The sequence below is a fragment of the Dendrobates tinctorius genome, unplaced genomic scaffold (genome assembly GCF_039654945.1).
Source record: "Dendrobates tinctorius isolate UK_male_01 unplaced genomic scaffold, ASM3965494v1 ptg000086l, whole genome shotgun sequence".
In the NCBI taxonomy this organism is placed as follows: domain Eukaryota; kingdom Metazoa; phylum Chordata; class Amphibia; order Anura; family Dendrobatidae; genus Dendrobates; species Dendrobates tinctorius.
The window spans coordinates 18,606,156-18,622,328 of record NW_027361754.1 but is presented as its reverse complement, the minus strand read 5'-3'; the positions used below and the strand labels follow the sequence as shown (position 1 = coordinate 18,622,328).

The window sequence follows — 16,173 nt, the reverse complement described above, 5'->3', positions numbered from 1 at the left end:
CACACTCATAACACCGGGCCGGTATAGGTTGACCACCCCGCGGAGAACGTGACCTCCAGGGACCGGGATTAACACTGGGTCGTCCAGTCTCTAGTTCGGTTTTTCTCTTTACTTCCGCCAACTCGCTCTTAATATTTTTCAATTCTCGCTTCATCTCCTCCACCCACTGGGGTTCCTCAACTGTGTTCGAGGAGGCCTCCACACCTCGGACCTTCCCCACAGGGACCGCCATCCCCTGCTCTTGCTCCCGAACCCGTGCCTGACTTCCCACTTCTGAAAAATCTATTTGGGGATTCATTCTGATCTGTTCCCGTAATGCCTGTTTTATCAGTGGCTCTCGCAGTCCAGTCACCAGTAGGTCACGTAGGGTAATGTCAACAGGTCCTACCCCTACCCTGTCTTTTCTTTCAATAGCCGTATGCAATTCTTGGAGCACATTCATATACTGAGTAATCGTCTCCCCCTCTGCCTGCATCCGACTAAACAGACGGGTCCTTAACTCTCCCACATCTGTGGGATCTCCGTGGGTCTGTTCCACTATCTGCAACACCTTTTCAAAGTGTTGCGGTGCCCCGGAGGTTTCAACATCACTGACCTCCGCACCTCCCCGTCTAGGGCCATGAGTGCCACTTCAGCTTCCAGGTCATGGGTCATTGGGTGCAACCGAAAGAGCCCCCGCATTCGTTCTGTCCAGCTCCATAGCATAGTATTGGAGCCGGAAAATCTAGGCAGGTTGTTCAGCATGGCCTCCAATGAAATGCTAGTACGGGGGCCCTCATTATTTACAGATTCTACAGCTTCCCCCTGACCTGCGCCACCACCGTATATGCTCGGAGACTGCATCCTGCCAACTACGCCAAGTGTAGGGTCGGACAGGTTCGCAGGATGCAGTGACGAGACACTAGACGAATGGTGGTTTTCGAAATCACGTTTATATAACTCTAGCCGATGGGCTAGGCTGAACAAAACAAGGATAAAGAAACAACATCAACAGTCCACGCAGGGACTCAACAAACTTAACCAAATATAGCTTCACTTAGCCTTCCAGGGACTGCGGGGTTCAGTAGCGTGGCCGCGTGGAGGTCGCTGAGGCGGCTGTCCTGAGGAAAGTGACGTCGGTTGGGGGCAACAGGCCCTGAAGAAAATAATACCGTTGGGGCGCAACAAGCCCTGAAGAAAACGAGGACGTTGGGGCGCAACAGGCCCTGAAGGAAACGGGGACGTTGGGGCGCAACAGGCCCTGAAGGAAACGGGGACGTTGGGGCGCAACAGGCCCTGAAGGTAACGCTGCCGCCGGGGCGCAACAGGCCCTGAAGGAAACACTGCCGCTGGGGCGCAACAGGCCCTGAAGGAAACGGGGACGTTGGGGCGCAACAGGCCCTGTAGGTAACGCTGCCGCTGGGGCGCAACAGGCCCTGAAGGAAACGCTGCCGCTGGGGCGCAACAGGCCCTGAAGAAAACGCTGCCGCTGGGGTGCAAAAGGCCCTGAAGAAAACACTGCCGCTGGGGCGCAACAGGCCCTGAAGAAAACAATGCCGTTGGGGCTCAACGGGCCCTGAAGTAAATGATGGAGGTGGCGCGCGGTGATGACGCAGTTCCCCAGAGAGGCCTGTAGCCGTCCTTTACCAAGGAGTCTCTTCCTAAGCCAAGGTAGCGAGCCTTTTATCCCGCCTGTGACAATGTGGCGTATCTTGAGGCCGATGATGGCCGGGTCGGCGTGATGGGGGAAGGCTGGGGGGAAGGGCCCAGGTCTCTGAGGCCTGGTTACCGGTACTCACGGCCACAACCGGAGGTATAGTTCCTCTCCCTTCAAGGCGGGGGTTAGCGGGGATAATTCTCTCAGAACGGGAGCGGGGAGCAGTCTCTGGGCACAGTCTCTCATGTCTCTCTTGTCGGTAAATCGGTCGCTTTCTCCTCGCAGGCTCCTCTCGGTGCCCCTGCAAGTCACCCTGCGTCTTGCCTTCACTCCCTCTCTTCCCCAACTGCCACTTCAGCGCGTCCCCTGCTCCTTTTACCCTAGCCCCTCCCCCTGTTGCCCTGACAACCTCAGTCGCATGTCTCCCTTTGTAATTCCCCTGTTGTGCTTCCTTCAATAACTCTGATGGCGGTCCCCTTGGTTTCCGGCCCAAACACTATATGGGGGTCCTCCTCCCCACAATGACACTAAACTCTGCAGGGAAATCAATACAGAGGAGGACAATTTTATATTACAGGAGGATTTATGTAAACTAGAAGCTTAGGCTGATAAATGGCAAATGAGCTTTAATGGGGATAAATGTAAGGTCATGCACCTGGGTAGAACGAACAAGATGTATAATTATGTGCTTAATTGTAAAACACTGGGCAGACCTGTCACTGAAAAAGACCTGGGTGTATGGGTGGACGACAAGCTCACATTTAGTGGTCAGTGTCAGGCAGCTGCTGCAAAGGCAAATAAAATAACGGGATGCATTAAAAGAGGCATAGATGCTCATGAGGAGAACATAATTTTACCTCTATATAAGTCACTAGTACGACCACACTTAGAATACTGTGTACAGTTCTGGTCTCCGGTGTATAAGAAAGACATAGCTGAACTGGAGCGGGTGCAGAGAAAAGCGACCAAGGCTATTAGAGAACTGGGGGGGTCTGCAATGCCAAGACAGTTTATTACACCTGGGGTTATTTAGTTTGGAAAAACGACAGCTTAGGGTGATCTTATTACAATGTATAAATATATGGGAGGACAATACAAAGACCTTTCTAATGATCTTTTTACTCTTAGACCTGTGACGGGGACAAGGGGGCGTCCTCTACGTCTGGAGGAAAGAAGGTTTAATCATAATCACATACGCGGATTCTTTACTGTAAGAGCAGTGAAACTATGGAACTCTCTGCCATATGATGTTGTAATGAGTGATTCCCTACTAAAATTTAAGAAGGGACTTGATGCCTTTCTTGAAAAGTATAATATTACAGGGTATGTACACTAGTTTCCTTAATATTGTGTTGATCCAGGGAGCTAGTCTGATTGCCGTATGTGGAGTCAGGAAGGAATTTTTCTCCCCAATGTGGAGCTTAGTGTTTGACGCATGGGTTTTTTTCCATTCCTCTGGATCAACATGTTAGGCTATGGGTTGAACTAGATGGACTTAAAGTCTCCCTTCATCCTTAAAATACTATGTTACTATCGTTATTAGATCGCCCCTCTTTTTTCTAGACTAAATAATCCTAATTTTGTTAATCTTTCTACGTATTGTAGTTCCCCATCCCCTTTTATTAATTTTGTTGCCCTCCTGTGTACTCGATTTAGTTCCATTATATCCTTCCTAAGCACCGGTGCCCAAAACTGTACACAGTACTCCATGAAAGCATATTTTTGAAGAGAACTGGTGAGAAAACATAGAGGACTCCTTTGGGAGGGATAGGAGATGAAATATTTTGAGAATTGCTATTCTGGGTAGGGCATTTCTCCTACTTTCCTTAACTGGAATCTATAGAAAAAAAAGGACTTGTAATTTTGTCAAAAAATTTTGGCCAAAATTCACCAAGACATCATAGCAATTATGCAAGGTGCCCACATGCTTCTCTCTGTAGTGCTCAGTGAATACCAACTATGCCTTTAAATATTATTACTGCCATATGTATTGCAGAAAACCAGGTAGCACAGGGTTAAGTTCTAGCTCTGCATTATTTGATTAGATGCACCTGCCTAGATTTTCATTAGAAGTAGGGCCTGTGTTCACTAGGTGTGAAATTCTGCTAGATGGACCACAGACGGGTGTGCAGCTGGTGAGTAACCAGTCAAAATGTGAGCTGTAGCAGAGAGAGAGATGTGCAGGGGTCTCATTTTTAATGGAGACTGCAAGGGTCAGCTTGGAAAGCTGAGCAGTCTGTGTGTTGGAGCTGCAGAGTAGTGTGTGGAAGCTGCAACTTGTTCAATGTGAACTGTGGCTGGAGCTCACCACTTTTGTTTTTCGCTAGAAGCTGCTGTAACTCAGGCTGAAGGGGATCCCAAGACTAGTGGGATTGGGCCCTTTCTGGGTATGAAGTTTTCTCTGGGAGAAAGAACTGTAACCTGTTCTGGTGAGCATATGTGTTCCCTGCTAAATTAACTTTTATTTGCTGTTATAACTTTGTGCCCAGAAGAGGCTGTTTTCTTTTTTCATTTTGAATCCCTTGAAGTTTTATGAAAACAATAAATTGCACATGTTTGGGCCAAATTACTTTACTTGTATGAATGCTTCCCAATGCCTACCTGAGAGTCTGAATCTCTACAGTATACATGATGTAATTTTCTGACACATTACATGATCCATTTGTTGCATCCCACAGGAAAAGAGTCACCTGTCTGTACCACCGCCATCAACAACGCAGAACAACAGGAGGAAGGTATGGCTCTCCCTGGGCTAAGTGCAACATTCAAAATACAAACACCCAAGAAAAAAAGGGAAAGGTTTAGTGATGCCGAGAACCAGAAACTCGTAGACGCAATCCTAGCGCACATGGAGAAACTCTTTGGGCCTAAACAAGTCAACGCGTCTGGCAGAGCGGCCATCTGGGATAAGGTGGTGAAGGAGGTTAATAAAATAGGTGGCATGAGGCGCACAGTCCAAGAATGCAAGAAGCGATGGCATGACTATAAGAGGAAAATCAAGCAAGTTATTGAAAATTTGAAGGAGCAGTCTTGGATGGGTGGACCGACGGTGCCTCTTTCAGATGTCTTAACCAAACGGCAGCTAAAGGTAGCTCAGTTTTTTAAATTGGATACCAATGATGCCCCAAGAAATGAAATGCATCACGAATCTTCATCAGATATCGGTAAATATATAATATTCTGTCTGTCTGTAACGGAAATCCCGCGTCGCTGATTGGTCACGGCTGCCAAGCCGCGACCAATCAGCGACAGGCGCAGTCGGGCACAGCGCTCAATGTGCGGATGGTACCCCGGGTCCGGAGGAGAGGATACTCTTCTCCAGGCCCTGGGTAGCAGAAACCTGTAAAAAATAGAATTAAAAAATTAAAATAAAAAATAGTGATATACTCACCTTCCGACGGCCCCCCGGACTCTTTCCCTCCTCTCACCATGCGCCCGGCATCTTCCGGTCCCAGTAATGCTTTTCGCGAAACACCGCTGATGTTGTCTCGCTCTCACGAGAGTGACGTCATCTCCGGCCCTTCGCGCTAAGCATTACTGGGACCAGAAGATGCCGGGAGCGTGGAGTGGAGACCAGGGGCCGTCGGAAGGTGAGAATAACCTTTTTTTTTTATTTTTTAAAATTATTTTTTACATTCTATGTTTTACTATTGATGCTGCATAGGCAGCATCAATAGTAAAAAGCTGATTCTAGAATACCCGATGCTTTTGAATCGGGCCACCATCTAGTATATAATAACGACCTCACTCATGGTCATGACCAAGGATAAACTACTGAAGGCGTTCAGTTGTCCGAGACTGAGACAATACCTGCTTTATCTATCACAACTCTATTGATATATATACGCTTTAAAGTGGTTTCCCAATCTTAATTTCAATAAGTGATGGTTTTCGAGGGCCATATAAACATAATAAAAAAAAAAATAGACTTTTTTTTCTAATCTTATACAACCCCTAAAATGGGTCTTAAAGGGCTGCTCTACTTTCCTTACATTAAGGACCTTTCTTTAAGGTTCAACACTGATATCAGATCAGTGGGGGTGCCAGCAGCGCCGACGTTAGTAAGCTTAACAACGCAGCTCCGTCAATTGTGCAGAGGCCGCTGCCAGGTGCTACAGATCCACTCTTTTTTACCTTGCAGTGACCACTACACAGTTGATGGGCTGTACTGTTCAGCTTGACAACTGTTAATATACTGGTTCTGCCAGCATCGAGAACAGCTAATCAGTGGGGGTGTGGAACCCCAACAACCTGATATTAATTACCTACTGTATCTCGAGGAAAGGTTATACCCCTACTGATCAGTACCAGTTCCAGTACAGATCACTTGACTGGTGATTGGCTGATGTCCTTCACTTTAATGTTTTATCCAACTGAGGACTGGGCAGTGGGGGGAGGCTCCTGCTGCAGCCAATTGTCTTAGAGCCACACATGTATCAGTGAAAGAGACGAGGAGGGACAAGGCTGAGCTCCTGAGACCTGTGATGAGGTTAGCTTACGCTGAGTCGATTTTTTCTTTAGAGTGGACCCTCTGGCTCGTGGCACCCTCACACCTAGGGCGAGCTGACCTTGTGAGGAACCACCCCCTATACAGGGAGTGTCAGGGGCAAGACCTGCCACCACGACTGCTGGCACCAGACGGCCGGCTCAAGTAGACACTAGGTACGAGTGCAGGAAACAGGACAAGACAAGACGTAAGTTCAAGGTATCTTCATTAAGGCAAATTCAGGATAACATTCAGTGCAAAAATGTGATAAGCAAAACACAGCAAGGTGCGTGCGAGGGTATGCCAAGGTCCATAGCATGGTACGTGCCAGGTGGCATGCCTGGGTACAGTCAAGGGCTCAATGGCATCGGACTCCGGACAACTGGCAATGATCGACAGGAATAGGGCATCCGGCTGCGGACATCAGCTCTGGACATCAGGCCGCAGTCATCAGGCTTACGATCTCTGGCAGCGATCGGCAGGTTCCGGGCATCCGGCAGGCAAACCAGGGTTCAGACAAGGAGGCACGACAGATCTCCAGACATGGTGCGTGTTAGGGAACACGCCGAGGTCCAAGGCAAGATTCCAGGCAGGGTGCGTGCTAGGGGCACACCAGGTTCCAGGGCAAGGTGCAAGGCAAGGTGCGTGTGTAGGGGACACGCCAGATTCAGAGTGCGAAACATGGTGCATGTGTAGGGGACACGCCAGGGTTCAAAGTTCAACATGCAAGACAGGATGCGTGTGTAGAGACACGCCAAGGCACAAGGCAGAGTCCTGCGCGAGAAGAGGGGCACGCCAGGGTCATAGTTCAAGGCAGAGTCCTGCGCGAGAAGAGGGGCACGCCAGGGTCAGGGTTCAAGGCAGAGTCCTGAGCGTGCAGAGAGACACGCCAGGGTCAGGGTTCAAGGCAGAGTCCTGCGCGTGCAGAGAGACACGCCAGGGTCAGGGTTCAGGCTAGTACCTGTGCATGCGAGAGGGCATGACAGGGTACATGGCAAGACCTGCGCGTACTTTTACAGAAGCACGGGGAGGTATGCCACGGGGCAGGCGAGGGCCTGCGCGTGCTAAGAGAGGAGCATGCAAAGCACAGTGCAGAGACAGCGTGAGTGCAAGGAAGCACAGAGAGCACGGCTGGGGCACTGGCTAGCTGGACGGGCTGCAGCACAAACAGGCAGGTAAGACTCCAGCGAACCCGACCGGGGCATAGCAGGTGACACAGCTGTCATGACCGACGAGCACGGCTGAGGCACAAGCAGGAGGCTAGGAAGGCCAGGCGCATGCACACGGAGAAACAAGGCAAGGCAAAGCAAGAAACAAGGCAAAGCTAGGCAGGGTACGGAACAAAGAGCGGAACGTAGGCAGAAACACAGAGCCAGGTCAGAGCGAGAAGAGAGCTAGCAGCGGAGCGTAGGCCGAAGCCCAGAGCCGGGTCAAGGGAGAACCTTGAGACTAGCATGGAAATGTGCAAGAGAGCACCAGAGGTAAGAGAGGAGGAATGGTGCGTGTGCAGGAGGCACTACAGAGCACCATAGGTAAGAGAGGAGGAATGGTGCGTGTACCAGGAGGCACAACAGAGCACCATAGGTAAGAGCAAGGAAGAGCTTAGGCAAGACATAGCGAAACAGGCTAAGGCAGAGAACAGCGGAAGTACTACAAGGCAAAGCAAGGCAAGGACAAACATGGCACGAGAGACAACACAAGACATGGCACGAGACAAGAGACAGAGTACAAGCACAGAGCGTGTGCAGAGACACACTACAGAGCAGAGTGCAGGGGCACAGAATACAGGGAGCGACCGAGCAGACCAAGCAGCCATGCAAGGAAGTAACACAATACTCAGGCCCCGACCATAGGAAGGGGCGGTCTGATATAGCACCATAGCACCTGCACTTCCGGGTGAGGATCAGGGAAGGACTTCCGGTTCAGATCCTCCAGGATCATAGAGAGCGTTGCTAGATCAGACTGGGCTGAACCATAGAGAAGGTCACATGATCAGGGGTTCCAGGAATACCTAGAGGATTGCAGAATCAGACAGTGCTGGAACATAGGAACGGTCACATGATCTGGGGTTTCAGGAATACAAAGGATTGCAGACTCAGAGCAGAGACAGATGGTTACCTAGCAACGGCGTGCAGCCATGAGGTAAGGCGCGCGTGCACACCGCTCCAGGCATCTTGCAGCACGAGACATAACGGGCATGAGAATTCAGTACACGTGCACACCGCTCCAGGAGTCATGCGGCATACCAGACATGGCGGGCATGATAGTTCGGTGCATGTGCACACTGCTCCAGGGGTCATGCGGCATAACAGACATGGCGGACATGACAGGCATAACGGACATGACAGGCATAACAGACATGGCGGGCATGACAAGACCCAGCGAGATGATTTCTTTATATATTATCAATTCTAAAATGAGGCATAATACTATTGAAGAAAAGTAGATTAATGGAGGAAGGGCAGGGATATTTTTGTTTACTGTTCTCTCTTAAAGCCGTACCCTAAGTTAATCCATATTTCTTCCTTGTATTTGTTGCCTTTAGGAGAATGTGTTTCATCTAATGACTTTACTCTGTCCTCCTCCTTTATCATCGAGTCTGATGATGAAATAATGCCCAGCCAGAACAAACCCCTTCTGCCAATGACTTGTTTGCCAAGTACCAGCCATCAGGATAAGTTCATTTCTCAGTCTCATGAGGAGCCTCAGGCTGCAAAAGAACCAAGAGATCCTCCACACAATACCAAGGCAGCAGATAAGCCCATACCGCCATATACTGCCACCGAGTCCCAACTACTATTGGAGACCCAGATGGATCAGTTAGCGGCTCAGCAAAAGGATATGATGGAGGCGCTAAAAAGCATTCAGAAGAGTGCAACCGAGAGTCTGAACGTCCAGAACAAAATGTACAACCTTGTAAAGGTCAGCTTTCTAGAGCTGCAGAAAACCCTTCTATCTGGTCAGAAGACATCGCGTGATCGCAGCGGGATCTTGGAACTCAGTCTGAACAGTCTCCACGCTAAACTGGACGAGATGAACAGCGCCCTCCGAGTCCAACAGCTGCAAGAGATGATGTCCAGTGATGAGTCCGAGCTGAGCGACACACAAGAGATTAGATATACTCCTACCGCCGCGTACACGCCAGCAGCAACGTCTACTCCTACCAATACTCAAGCAAGGAAGAGGCCGTCAGACCAGTCCGCTTCACCGATGGATTCAATGAAAAAGAAAAAAATATCAAAATGAAAGTCATAAAAAAAGAAAAGGAAGGGATTAAGGAGGGGATTAAGGATGCAATCGCTGGGATATATTAAATTTTTTGTGCTCTTTCTGTATTTAGTGTATCTTTAACGGGTTGGTCAGGCAAAATAAGAAAAATTCAGGCAGAATAAGTGATATTCTCATCAATGGATCTAGCTGAGGCCACTATAAGGTCTATGTTCATGGTGGGAGACGTCACGGTTCAAGCAGCAGTATGACCACTACAAACTTTGATTAGCCAACAAGGTCAGATGACTTCTGCAGTGCAGCGGTGCTGCTGCTGCTTGAACGGTGATGTTTCCTACCATGAACACAGACCACAGAACGACTTCAGTTTTATCTAGTGTCAGGAGACAAGTATGTCAGTAGACATTATATATATTTTAATATACCAAGCTGTAGAGAAAACTTTCATTTTGCCTGAACAACCCCATTAAAGGGGTGGTTCACCTTTTGGGATTTTTTTAAAAGATGCATGTTTTGTGAGCTAATAATCATTTGTATAATGGATCCGTGTCCATTCTGGGAAACCCAGTGTATGTCCGAGTCTCAAACAGTCAGCTTTTTATGAAGAATGGATTTTTTTTTTTGCATTTCTCTGTATATCGTCCTTTGCTTTTTGTGGATATTGAACACTTCATGTTTTTGCATTTTCTATAGCATTGTTAGCATTATCCTGTGTTTGTCCAGTAGTGATTCTGCGAGGTCTGAGAACATTTTACTCTGTGTAGTGTATTTTATCAGAATTTTACCATCTGAAGATTTATATACTGGAATATATGGATGGAGCTGTCGACTGATAATAATCCCGATAATATGAGGGATGTTTTGCACCTCCTTTTGAGGCATTATTAATAGAGATGAGCAAGCACTAAAATGCTCAGATGCTCATTGCTCGAAACGAGCAATTCCTTATACTTGGATGCTCATTTCGAGTAACGAGTATAATGGGAGTCAATGGGAAATCCGAGCATTTTTCTGACAGACCCTACAAAAGGGTCTGGGGAGCGGTGAAAGTGTTGAAATGAATGGGAAAAGTGCAGAATGGAAGGAGAACAAGATGGGGAAGACCTGTTGAAGCAATCGCTGCTGAGAACAATGATGTCATTTTTACTCCACTTTAAGGACTGACAATAAAACCTTCCAAATCGACAAGAAATTGCATTTTACATGAAAAAAAATGTTAAGAAACATTTTTTCTTGTATATTGACTTGTATATAAGGCAAAATTTTAAAATGATTTTTCAAAAAGTATAATTTAAGAAAACAAAAATTAAATTTTTCATTAACAAATTGGAAATTTTAGTGTAATTTGTGACGGAAGCAAGAACTGCCAAAAATGAGGGACTCGGATACACCTTGTATTAGATATAAAGGAGAGGCTCATACACAATATGTTCAAATTGTCATGTATTGGAACTCATAAAGGCTATGCAAATCCTGCCAAAAATTACCAGCAGGGTCGTCCATACACTCTTGAGGGCACCAACTGTATTGTCTCATTCAAATATTGTCAACAAAGTGTAGTTGTGGTACTCCTAAAGGCTTTTGCAAAGTGCAAAGCCAGTAAAAAATTATAAGTAGTGTCATCCATAGACCCCTAGAAGGCAACAACTAGCAGGCCTCATTCAAATATACAATAAAATCACTTTATGTGCTGCTATGATCTGATAGCCTCTAAAAGTTGGGTCTAAGCCAGGCTTTGATCATTGATAACAGAGTGAACCTCTCAACATATTCTGTTGACAGGTGAAAGCGTCTGTCTGTCATGACCCCCATGTGGTAGGGCAGCACAACACCTCCAAGGCATAAAGGGACAGGTCATGTCCAGCTTTGAGACTCAATAGCTGACGGTCGCAGAGGAATTAGGAAGTAGTCTGGTTTGGTCAGTCAGGTATTGCTTGACCATCTTTTAAAATTTTTCCCTCCTTGTCAAAAATACACAGTCATGAGAGAATGGATGCTGGGGAGGTTGTCATGAAACTGGCCCAGGCCTTTGACAGGGTAATCTTGCCTCTGCTGTACCTGGTGTGTGTCTTGCTCACCTCTCCTCCTAGCTTGGGCAAGGAAGCTTGCCCTCTGCCACTAGCATTGTCTGATGGGAATTTTTTCAACATATTTTCCACAATGGACTTCAGGTATAGCACCATTTTAGATGACTTCTCTGCCTCAGGAAGAAGAGTTACAAAGTTCTCCTTGTAGCATGGGTCTGGCAGGGTGAACAACAAGTACTCTCTTCTGTCCAAGCTTAATGAAACGCGAGGGTCACAGTAAACACAGCTGTACATGAAGATGGCCATATGTGCCTAGCTCCCTACAGCCAACTCTGTCTCCACCATGATTCCGACTCTCCATCTGCTCCTCCTCCCTCTCTTTCTACTCATTCTCCTCCTCACCCCATCCACGTAGGAGATACGGGACTAAGGTTGTGTTGGGTACTAACCTCTGTTGAGCAGATGAGATGAGATGAGGCTGGGTAGTATCTCCCCCTCTCACGTCTTCTTCCTTTTCCACCTGGTCCGCATGCAAAGCTTCATGTTTAATTGTCAGAAATTGCTATTTAAGTAGGCATAGTAGCGTGTTCCTTGCACTGATTATGGCTTCATCATTATTCACCCTCTTTGTGGAGTCCTCATAGTCTTTGAGAAGCACACCGATGTCAGACACCCATTCCCACTCATTAGTTGTTATATGCGGAGATTGACCAGAATATCGACATACGTGTTTGAGCTGGTATTCCACAACTGGCTTCTGCTGCTCCCAAAACCTTGCCAGCAAGTGCAGTTTGTAGTTCCAGCAAGTGGGCACGTCGCACACCAGTCGGTGAGCAGGCACTTGGATGCGCTGCCTCTTTAGTGGCGGAGCGGCATCATCTGTAGGCGACTTGTGGAAATTGGCGCTGACGCCGGAATACCTTGACCAGAATCTCTGTCAAATCTGGGTAGATTTTCAATAAACGCTGAACTACCAAGTTGAGCACGTGCCACGCATGGTACATGTGTGAGCTTGCCAATCTTCACAGCTGCTCCCAGGTTACGTCCATTATCACACACAACCATGCCTGGTTGGAGGTTCAGCGGCAAAAAATACCAGGCCTGGGGTTGTCAGAGTCGGTGCTCATTTTGGTGGAGTCGGAGTCGGTATAAATTGGACCGACTCCGACTCCTAAAATATATAATAAATTGGGTACAGTAGTTCAATGCAGAGTGTGCTGAATATTTTTTCATAGGATATTGGGAAAGTTATGAAATGTCCTATAAATGGCTGTTCTATTCCTGATCTAAGGCTACATTCACACACAGCTTTTTTGCTGTGTTTTTTGAGGATACGTTTTTCAGCTGCAAAAGCAGATCAGCTTTTTAAAAAACTGCATCACCTGAAAGGTTTTTGAGGTCCAAGATAATGTTATCAATAGCAAAAGCAGATTAGAAATCTGCTCTATCTATATATCCATTTATCCATATCTGTCTATCCATATCTTATCTGTACCAAAAAGAATGAAAGCCGGGTAGCACACAGACTAAGGGTCCCGTTACACTAAACGATGCACCAGCGATCCCAACAACAATACGACCTTGTCAGGGTCGCTGGTGCCTCGCTACATGATCGCTGGTGAGCTTTCAAACAGGCATATCTCACCAGCGATTAGGACCAGCGAGGACGCTCGTATCTAAGGTAAATATAGGGTAACTAAGCCAGCGCGTCACTTTGTTACCCGCTGTGTACCTTAGAAACCAGCGTGCTCGAGCAGGGAGCTGGTAACCAAGGTAAATATTGGGTAACTACGCACGCGTCACTTAGTTACCCGCCGTGTACCTTGGTTACCAGCTCCCTGCACGAGCACACAGGTATCTAAGGTGCACAGCGGGTAACTAAGTGACGGCACGGGCTTAGTAACCCGATATTTACCTTAGATACCAGCTCCCAGCTTCTGTTTACAGCGCTGGGAGCTTGCTGATCGTTGGGCTCCTGCTGCCACACGCAGCTATGCGCGCTGGCCAGAGGGAGACCAACGATCAAAAAATGGCCCAGGTCGATCAAGCACGATCAGCGATACCTGGCGGGGGGGGCCAGTCGCTGATGCCTGTCACACACAGCGAGATCGCTGGTGAGATCGCTGTAGCATCACAAAATTAGCGATCTCGCTGTGTGTGACGGGCCCTTAACACTCCTTTTTTTTAGCACCAGTCAGGTACACCTCATAGCTGCCCAAAAGGACACCCAGGACAGGCATTGCTCGTCTTCAGTAACACATCAACATCAATTGATAGTTGGAATAAATAGAATGCATTCATCACCACATCTTAATGTCCAGGCTTTATTTTCAAGTGTAGGGGTGTGCAGTATGAGATTCTGCAGCAGCTGAGGTGTGCAGTATGAGGTTCTGCGGAACAGTATGAGGTTCTGCCCCCCCTAGGTTTGATCCTGGCTACGCCCATGGTGCGAATGTAGCCTGAGGATCTAGGCTTTGTCTTAGCTGAGATAAGTGAGTGCTGCACTCCTGCACCAGTGAAGCTCCTCCTCTACAGACAAGGGTACAAAGTAAATATGTTCTATCTAAATATCTTGATTATTGTATCATAAAAATGATTAAATGTCTGATGTTCACATTCTACTACAATACATTTTTCACTTAAATATAAGCAATATATGTGGGAGTCAGAGTCGTGGAGTCGGAGTTGGAGTCGGTGTAAGGGAAAATGAGGAGTCGGAGTTTGGCTTACCGACTCCACAGCCCTGAAAAATACAGATCTGTCTGTCTGTTATTCCTTTTAGTAACTCTGATGTGGTGGCAGTTTGTCTCCTACACAAATTAGCTTCAGCTGTGCCTGTTGTTGCTTCGCTGAGGCAGTGCTGCAGAGCTTCCAGCCAGGGCCGGCCCGAATGTATAGGCGAACTAGGCGGCCTCCTAGGGCGCCGACCCAAAGGGGGCACCAGAGAAAAAAATAGAAAAAATTATAAAAAATCTTTTCAAAAGGCAAAAAGTTTTAGGGATGGAAAGAAAAGTGTACATATTCAAGGGCAAATATGACGCAAGAGAGGTTGGTTGGGTTGGCAACAATTTCGATAGAATCTGAAGTTGCTAAACAAATTAATCTCAGTGACTTAGTGTCATCCTTTTAAAAAAAAAAGGCAAGGAAACAAAAATTTTAATTACCTATGGTCGTTTTTGTTTTGTGTTATTGATTACTTTGTATATATTTGTCCTATACAACTTCTCAGAAGATTAAAGAGTTAGGAGAGAGTTAATTAATCATTGTTGTTGTGGTTTATTTTGCTCCTAAATTTATATCCCAAGTTTTTGTCTACTGCCAAGAATAGTAGGGGCGCAACAAAATAGTTTCGCCTAGGGCGCCGTAATCTCTCGGGCCGGCCCTGCTTCCAGCTGATATGGACAACATGTTCTGAGATAACACATGGGAGATGGAGGATTATGAGGAGCAATAGAGGATGCAGGAACTGGTGTAGGAGGTGGAGGAAACCCTGATAGAGGTAGGGGAAACCCTGAAGTAGAAGTAGGAGCAGCAATCCTTGGCATTGGTAGAACATGTGCTGTGCCAGCTGGGTGAGACTTGGCCACGGCCTCCACAAAGTTCGCACAGCGTGCTGTCTGGGAAATGTAGTGTCCCTTTGCACAAGCCTTTGTCCATGTGACAGTCATTAAGTGGACAACCCCAGTAACCGCGTTGGTAAGGGCAGGGGTGATGTTTCTAGACAAATGCTGGTACAAGACAGTGATGCCACAATGGAAGAAATAGTGGTGGCTGGGGACCAAGTATCAAGGTACCAAATTTCTACACCTGTACCAGGCCAAATTTTATTTTTATTTGAAAGAGATGAAATTTCACAAATCAAGTTCTAGAGTATACATGAGAATAGTCAATTTTGAAACAACCAAATTTCTACACTGGTACGATAGAAGACCAATTTTTTTTTATTAGAATGAGATGAAATTTCACGCAAACCAAGTTCTACAGTATATGTGACACGGCTATGTTGTTGGGTGTCCTGGGACCATTGGCTCCTTCCTTGTCCCTAACACTAGGGGAGCCCTTGCTCGCCCTGTACCCTGGATTACTTCTGATAGTGAAAACACTGAGGCCACATACCTTGCCTTAGCTCCTGAATTCAACCTCAGTCTGTACCCTTCCCCCACCCAGGAAAGAGGGGAGTAGTAGTGTACTGTAATACGCCAAACAGACTAAGGCTAGTTTCAGACTAGCATTTCTTCCACGCAGCGCTCGGCGCCGCTAAGCCCCGCCCCCTGACAGCTCCCTGCCCGCCCCATCTGGTCATCGCCGCCTACTATTGCACACGGCTGCATGCGATCTGCGCACCCTATCTTTAGCATAGGGTGCGCAGACCGTGCGCTGGCCATGCGCTAGTAGGAGTAGGATTTTAGCATGCGCTACGCACTTTTGAAGGTGCGCCGGTGTGCACCAAACGCACCATGTTGCATTTTGGCGCGCTCGGCGCACCTTCAAAAGTGCGCAGCGCATGCTAAAATCCTACTAGCGCACGGCCAGCGCACGGTCTGCGCAGCTTATGCTAAAGATAAGGTGCGCAGATCGCATGCAGCCGTGTGCGATAGTAGGCGGCGATGACCGGATGGGGCGGGCAGGGAGCCGGCAGGGGGCGGGGCTTAGCGGTGCCGAGCGCTGCATGGAAGAAACGCTAGTCTGAAACTAGCCTAAAAAGTTTAATGCAAACAGGGATAAAGGAAAACACCAATCATACAAGTATACTCACACATACAACAGAGGATTTCACCAGGGAGTAGAGGATAGGG

At 47.4% G+C, this 16,173-nt stretch overlaps 1 protein-coding gene across 5 annotated transcripts in view; it reads left to right on the top strand.

The window, feature by feature from the left end:
- The window catches only part of LOC141097737 (uncharacterized), a 63,899-nt gene that overhangs the window by 14,982 nt on the left and 32,744 nt on the right, over window positions 1-16,173 (top strand). For 2 of the 5 annotated variants that reach the window (XM_073585119.1, XM_073585118.1), the window contains exons 3-5: window positions 3,964-4,065; window positions 4,315-4,800; window positions 8,668-10,676. The exons of 1 other annotated variant lie outside the window; for it this stretch is intronic. In XM_073585119.1, coding sequence (XP_073441220.1) covers window positions 3,964-4,065; window positions 4,315-4,800; window positions 8,668-9,368 — 1,289 coding nt within the window. In that variant the 3' untranslated portion in view covers window positions 9,369-10,676. Of the gene's footprint in view, window positions 1-3,963; window positions 4,066-4,314; window positions 4,801-8,667; window positions 10,677-16,173 lie in introns of those variants that run through there. 2 more of the 5 variants (XM_073585121.1, XM_073585120.1) reach the window with 1 other exon arrangement.